General features: G+C 33.7%; 1 protein-coding gene across 1 annotated transcript in view; it reads left to right on the top strand.

Moving 5' to 3' along the window:
• The first annotated feature begins 4,918 nt into the window (after window positions 1-4,918).
• The window catches only part of LOC129799355 (homeotic protein empty spiracles), a 32,540-nt gene continuing 29,512 nt past the window's right edge, over window positions 4,919-7,946 (top strand). Inside the window, exon 1 of the mRNA XM_055843171.1 lies at window positions 4,919-6,181. Within this exon, the coding sequence (XP_055699146.1) occupies window positions 5,371-6,181 (811 nt within the window). The 5' untranslated portion in view covers window positions 4,919-5,370. The remainder of the gene's footprint in view (window positions 6,182-7,946) is intronic.

Here is a 7,946-nt window from a genome sequence, read left to right as displayed (position 1 = left end):
TCTTTCTCCTTAAAAAATAAGTAAGGTCAGTAAAAATACTAAAATGATCAATGAAACTGAAAATTCAGGCAAAAAAATATCAGTAAAAAAAATCAAATTTGGTCAGTAAAATAATCAATAGGCAACTGTAAATCGGTACTAATCCTTTCTGAACTGATAAATATTAAGTTGAAAAAGCTTTTAGAAATTATCGATTTCATGTAGAAGTCACTCATAATTTGGATACCTATAAAATAACTTTATTAATAACTATTAATAACAAAAAGACAAATAATGTGAAACTTATACTTTGATGACTTATTATCCAGGACTTCAAATTTTCTATAAAGCTGAAACATTTTTTGGCATAATTTTCTTAAAAAAGAAGCAGGATTTTTACTGACCAAACCAATTAATTTATATTACAGAAAAATAATTTTTCTTTTATAAAATGTAATATATGTTCCTAATTAAAATAGTATACTTAGAGGGGAACAAAGTTCTTATAATTTAATGTTTTAGAAAAATATTTTCCAATTTTTTTGGTGGTTGAGTTATTATTGTCATCATTTCAGGAAAATATTTCCTACAATTTAGGACAAGGTTTTAAATGTATAATTTTAAAATTAAGAAATAACTAAAATAAAATGTAATTCAATATAATAAATTTTATACCCCTATTTAATTCTTACAAGAAAGAATCACAATCATAATATGCAATAATAGTAATGCAACACAACGTCCAATAAAAAAATGTGGTCTTCTTTCTAACGAGCTTTCTTGTCTCATTAATATTGTATTCCTTTCACAAAGATGGGTTTCTAAATGAGGTTGTCCTGTGGAGAATATTCTGTAGTAGAAGGAAACAGTGCAACGTGTATTCGATTCGAGAACTCCTAATACAAATTCTGGGACTTTGATATCGAGAACAAAAACATAATATATTTTTCATATGTGTAATAATTTACTAACTAATTCTTTTAATTTCTTTCACCGAATATCAAGCTTAATACGACGAACTCTCGGAGCCGATCGAATTATCTAAATTCTGAAAAATATTAAAATCTTTTAGAAGAGACAAATTTGTTTAAACACAATTAAGTTCTAAATTTAATAAATTTTCTATTGAAATTTAACTCTCGAACTCCACGACAGAGCAGTTTCCACAATTAAATTTTTTTTCCAACTTCTCACCATCCTAGCTTCCAAATATTAAGGAGATATTGACTTCTGTCTTCGGTAACCCCCCCCCCCTTCCACAAGTCAACATACTCGAGCGAATTAACTTACCTAAATTACTCTCCATGCCTTCTAACCACTCCAAAAACATGTTAAGTTAAAATTTAAGAAAACTAGATAATGAAAAATAATTTCTCAATTGTAAAAAAATCTAAATAAAAGTGTATAACTTTGTTTATAGAAGAAATATATTTAGTAGTTACTAGGGGCAGTTTCTATCACAGTAATGAGCTGAGGATTCATCTTATTTTGCAGTAATCAATTTATAAAAGGTTTAATAATAGGTTAACACTAGTCAATACCAAAAGTCTTCAAGGTATTTGAGATTTTGTATATAGGGTTCATCAATATACAACATAAGTGATATCTACAAGATTTTTAATTAGCACATTGTGGAAAAATTACTGCTCTATAATTTTGGCAAAGATCATTTTCCTCAATCTTATGGGCTTCTTATGATCATCTCACATATAAGATTAATATTAAGATTAATAAGGAAAAGTGGCCTGCCCTTGAATGCGGCAGCCTATGAATATTTCAATTTTTCTCTTATTTTCCAACACAAAAACTCTATTCTCTAAACTATAGTCGATACAAGTAGGGTAAGTCTGCCAAATTCCGGCATAGTTGCATGCAAGCGTCAAAGTCTCAAGTTTGAAATGTAATATTTTAAATACAAATTGATTTTTTTTATTCTTTCTTTTGTAAGAGTGTTGCTTGGAACCTTGTAAAGAGTTTACCATCTTTATTTACTCTAAAATCATTCTTAATACATTTTAAAATAAATAAAAATGTAGACATAGCTTTGGTGCCCTATTTCGGCCACCTTCATTCACATACTTTCTTGCCCTTCTGGAATTTTTCCAATGTTTTTTTTTAACGTCGTCTCGCTTGTCGAAGCTACATTTTTTGTTATTTTTTTGCATTGTATAATCTCTAGAGTACTTAAAATCTAAAAGTTCATGGAAATTCGAGGAAAAAAAAAGGTGGCCGAAATTGCAAGCTGGCCGGAATTGGGCACACTTACCCTAACTATTTTCTATTAACTTCTATTAACAAAATAGAATTTGCTTTGGAAAATAAAAGAAAAAATTAATATTCAAAGGAGCCGCATTGAAAGGCAGACCACTTTCCTCTACTTTCTGAACTGCGAGAATGCCACAAAAATATGGCAAGTATTTTATCTTGCTTCTCTCTCGCGTTTCGCTCGAAAACTGACCGAATCACAGTTGGCACGCATGAAAAATTGATCGAATTGCCTGTAATTCGATTCAGAAAGCAAAATACGAATAGTAATATCTTACTCATCGTATTACTCAACTATAGAGTACTCTTTCTTACACACGTGATTTTCCATTTGAAATTTTGCATACTATACTTCTCTTTCCGTTAAAGAAACTTCTGACAATATTTGGAATATTTGACGCAAATTCTTTATATGTAATTTATATATTTGGCATTATTAAAGAAATTTTGAGAGATGCCGTAGACTTTGAGTGATTCCTTGATGTAAACAAAAACAAAATCGAATTTCGATCTGGTTAGGGATTTGTTTGATTTTTTTTAAAAATAATTTCTTCCGTTTTCTCTCTGAAGGTGCAAAAAATTGCGTCTTTAGAGGAGTGTGAATCTATTTGATATATTCATGACTTTTGAAAAAAATTTGTAATAATAAATTAATATGTGAAATGTGACATAAATTTCCAATAAGATTCCAATATGACACATTTTTTAAAGAAATTTCTCATAGTGTGTAGAGGCCCAGGAAAAGTGTTATAATTTCTTTAATATTCCATATAGAACAGATTTAAGTAATCTAAATTCGCCTTTTACTTCGAGCTGACACATATTGACAGGCATGAATTGTGATTTGTGTTATGTAGGGGAAAGTACTCTCCCTTTGAACGTCCATGCCTTCGAATAATGTGAATTTTCTTTTCTTTTTCCTAAGAGACTTACACATTTCTATTAAATATTAGTTAGCTTATCGTCAATTATTGATAATTACGTGATATGTACAAATGTCTTAGGGAAGATAAAAAATTCATATTATTCGGTGGCATGAACGTTCGAAGGGAGAATACTTTCCCTTAATCATCTTGATTTGCTTTATTACGGATTGTCGTAAATGAAACAAATATTCAGTTGTTCGATACGATAAGAAGTCTATTCTCTGTAACTTTATCTCATACGACATAACGCTTAATCAATGTAACTTTTTTCACCTCATTTTATGTAACCATTGTTTTTGTATCTGAACAATGCGCTCCTAAAATAAACTTTACCCTAAGTAAGACCCTTAGTGACAATTTTCGATAAAATAACCTCTCGAAGAAAATTTTGCGGAAAAACGCCATGCTCTTGTAAATTTTTAATCTAACTCTATATTATTAAATAAGACGAGTATTCATACCTTTATAAGTCCATTAATCACAATATCTTAATAATTATACAATACCGGATTGTTAAAAGGATAGTGGCTTAAATTGAAAAATTACGAGCCGTGGAATATTGTTGAACAAATTCGAAAACCCATTTGACTAGTTTCAATGATAATTATTACAAACTAAATGCAACCTTAAAATATAACTAATTGAATAAATATTTCTCTTCTTTTGAATTATGATGGAGGAAAAGGTGGGAAAGTTGAAAATGCGAATGTGATTTTAATGAAAGATGACCAATTATATTTAGAGTAGATTCTATCTCTAACGAGCACTGCCACCTCTTGGTCCTCACTCTTAATCCTCTATGTGCAGTGTAAGCACAGCGCAAATAGTACATGGTCTCGTTACTTGAAGCACATATTAATTGTTGAATGTCTCGATTAATCAGAAATCTAGACGACCGGTTCTTATAAAATACACATTTACTTTACAAATAAACTCAATTATCGCGTTAAATCAATCTCTCACCATCGGGAACAAAAACAACTACCTGCAAGGGAACCCAGATTGCTCATGACGACACATGATGGTGTGATGTGAGGTGAAAATTCCACCACAGGATAGTCATTCGGGGGAGCTGATGCCCCTCATTCTGACACATGCTCACCAATAGGGATCTGAACCTCCTCTGTACGGACAAGAGTTACCGGAACTCCTCAATCCAACACAATTATAATTAAAGTATAATTGTTCCTCTCATTATTCGCGTGTGTTTGGAAAAATCCAACCCTCCTCTAGCTTTCACGAATTAGTGGCGCATGAGGCGCCGAGGAAAATTGAGTATATTTACCCATGTGTCGGTGCCTCTTCAGCTCAATTTGCAATGCTCTTCATCTGAAATGGGTGGCTAAGTACGAGAGATAGAGTGAGAGAAACTCAGTGCAAAGAAGACAAGATGCACGGGAGCAAGTGAAAAAAATAGAGTCAATTACAGAACCAAGAGTTTCTCAGTAAGAGGAAGAGAGAATATACAAGTAATACCAATTGGAATGACTTGATTGACTGAGGCGTATAATCACGTTTTATGTTGGTGGGTACAATCAGCGGCACGGTTCACTGGGGGCGGGGTCCTAAATGATAGCTCCTCGGCCAATCAAGTTGCGTTGCTATGGTGCAAGAGGAGGCCCCATGTGGCAAATTCATGGGGGAATCCAAGGCAAATGCACAAGCTGTGACCCCGCCCATATGAAACCAGTTTTTCTCTCTTCGTCATTTATCCCTCGGTGGGCACACTAACTTGCTGCCACATTCCACCGGTTTAGTGCTTTTATTATGCGGCCAACGTTCGTTTCACCTACATGGAACGGTTTCAAGCGCGTCACGGAACGAGTCTGTGCTCTTGTGTTAAGTAGTGTGTGCTGTTTTATTACTCAGTGCTGCTCCCAACACCTATAATCATCCCACTAATTGCTTACTAATGCTGTCAATTTATTAATAACAGCCATCTCCTTGCAAATAGTTATGGTGAGGTGATTGTTTCCACACAAAAACCTTAATTTGCCATCAACGAAAGGCTTTTAAACAGTGATTATTTTGAATTTTTACGAGGAAATAATTGGATTTCTCTAAACTAAGTACAATTAGTTGTGGTGTAAATTGAAAGCAATAGACATTCGCTAGCGCTGTTTTATCTGAAACCTATTGGTGTTTTTAATTGAACGAAGAAATGCGAGATTTGTGAAGATAAGTTGATGTGAAACCTAAGATGATGCCTCTGGCTCCGACATCAGTTATGGCAATGCCAACGTCCAAGCCAAAAATAGGCTTCAGTATAGACTCGATTGTGGGCAATGGTGTGACGAAAACACCGGCTCACTTTTCACCAAACAGCGAGGGCTCCGAGAGGCCACTTAGCCCACTCAGTGATTGTAGTTATCCCACGGAATTATCACATCAGCAACTAAGGAGTCCTAGTAGTGTCTCACCGTCTGATCTGGTACATCGCAGATTAGCCAGTTCACCACCCTCAAATGAACAGAAGAGTCGTACGATGCGTTCATCACCAACGCATCAAACAATCTTAGATACCCACCGGATGACCAGACACACAGAATCTGCGGGAGGTCAAGAGAGATCTGAGAAAACCCGCTCTCCATCACATCCTGGACTACCCCCTGAGCATGAGCAACATGTTTTGCGACGACAGTCGAGATCACCCTCACCGCCGGGTCCACCACCTCCACCTCCACCGGGTACCAAAGGCCCTATTGTCGTACCTGGTATCCCTGCAGGTCTTGTGCGACCTTTCCCAGTAGCCCCCGGTAACATGACTGATATTAAGTCCCTGCCACCGTATCTTAATTCGCCGGAAATGGTCACAGCACACAATCCTCACTTCCTAGCGGCTCAGTTCCAAATGGCCGCCGCTCTTCAATCTGGCCAGTTTCCACCAGGTGCTGGAATGCCCCAACATCCTGCCCATATGCCGAATCCCAATATGCCGCGAGACAGTTATCCACTATATCCTTGGCTTCTAAGTAGACATGGCAGGATATTCCCCCACCGTTTTCCGGGAAGTAAGTGAATTTATTTACTAAAGATATCAGTTACAGTAATAGGAAGCAAGTGCTAAGAAAATTTGAAGATTTGCACAGAATAGGTAAAGGACTTTTGGGTAAAAGTGGTTGCTATTTAAAATTTTCAAATTGTGTCTTACATTTGGAATAGGTATTAATAGGGGAGACTGGGGCAAAACTTGTCAAAACGCATATCTAATTCTTTCACGAGCTCTGAAAAAAACTTAAACGTTTTATAATGAGCATATTCTTATAGGAAATTTATTGCTCTACAACATTGCAGAAGACTATTTTCCTCTATCTCGAAAGCAATGTGATTTTCGAATCATTTTTTAAAAGTCGATTTTGTGGAGATTCTCAAAATTTCTGGGGCAAATTTAGTCAGTCTTCGTATAATTTGTGACGTTTTACTTTCGCAAACGTTCAAAATATCAAATAGACATATTTTTATAGGAAATTTATTCCTCAACAACTTTGTCGAAGATATTTTTTCTCTATCTTAACGAGAAATGTGCTTAAATTGAGCTAATCAGTATTGATATTCTCTGTAAGCCAAATATTCCAAAAATAGGGCTCATAATTTCATTATTTTTTTATTTTAGATAATCCTTCCTCGAATCCTTTGAAACTTTGTAAGTTTAAGAAGGTTCATGAAGGCTATTTATAATAAAAATTTCAAGCCTCAATCTCTTTTATTTTAGAAATAAGTGAATATTGAAATTTTCGTATTGACAAATTTGCCCTAGTCTCCCCTATTCCTTTAGTATGCATTCTATAAGCGTATATCTCACTTAATATTTAAGTAGTAAGTAGTAAGAGGCACGCATTAGATTAATTAAATCAATTATTTCGATACATTCAACGCTCAGCTCTCTAAACCTTAGCAGATTTTAAAAGATATTGTAGTCCTTTATTTTGGACCTTCTCTTGTACAAGTGTTATGTTTAAATTTAAATGGTCGTCAGGTCTAAAGCCGTCTCGAGATTTAGCTAAGAGGTTTAAGTCTATTGTGATTTAATAACATGATAAAACTAATCAAGCATTTAAAGTCTTTAAATTTAATATAGTACTGCTTATTATTTAGGACTTGAACCATTTCAGATAGTGACTAAACTTCCATTTTGATGTCATTATGTGGTTTAACAGCTGTAATTTCAGAACAATCAAACTTTTTACTATGTTTTTACTTATAATTATATTTTGCATATTTTGATAAATCACTTTTTAAAATTGTTTAGAAATTAACAATAACTATACACTAGACAAATTTATGTCCATTGTTGACAGTTTTTTCTATATAAGTGTAGACAATTTGCTTCAATATGGATATAAATTTCTCTAGTATTATTATATAAAGATGAAATTCAGGCCAGAAACTATTTGAAATCCAACGAGTTATAGTTCATTCGGAAACACATAATACTTTTGACTTTTACATATTCATGTTTTTTTTATTACATGAAAAACCGACAATGCCGAAAAATCTAAATAGAATTAGGAAAAAAAAATTAACATAACCAAACGTGAAAATTGTCAACAAACTAATTTTAAATGAAACTGCCACCCGAATTAAAAGGTATCCTGTAAGAGAATTCTGTAACTGTATGACAATGTCGTATGACAAATTTTAAACTTTTTATATTGTAAATTTGGAATAACTAATCGTTAATTTGACGCATATCAGTTTCTAAAAGTGTTAGCTTTATAGAGTTTTGCAATGGCTATTCGATGCTCACTTAGCTTTAATGTTGTCCTGCTCCCGAAT

Source organism: Phlebotomus papatasi, chromosome 1 (assembly GCF_024763615.1).
Source record: "Phlebotomus papatasi isolate M1 chromosome 1, Ppap_2.1, whole genome shotgun sequence".
Taxonomy (NCBI): domain Eukaryota; kingdom Metazoa; phylum Arthropoda; class Insecta; order Diptera; family Psychodidae; genus Phlebotomus; species Phlebotomus papatasi.
Note: the sequence above shows the minus strand (reverse complement) of the source record. Positions and strands in the feature narration are given on the sequence as shown.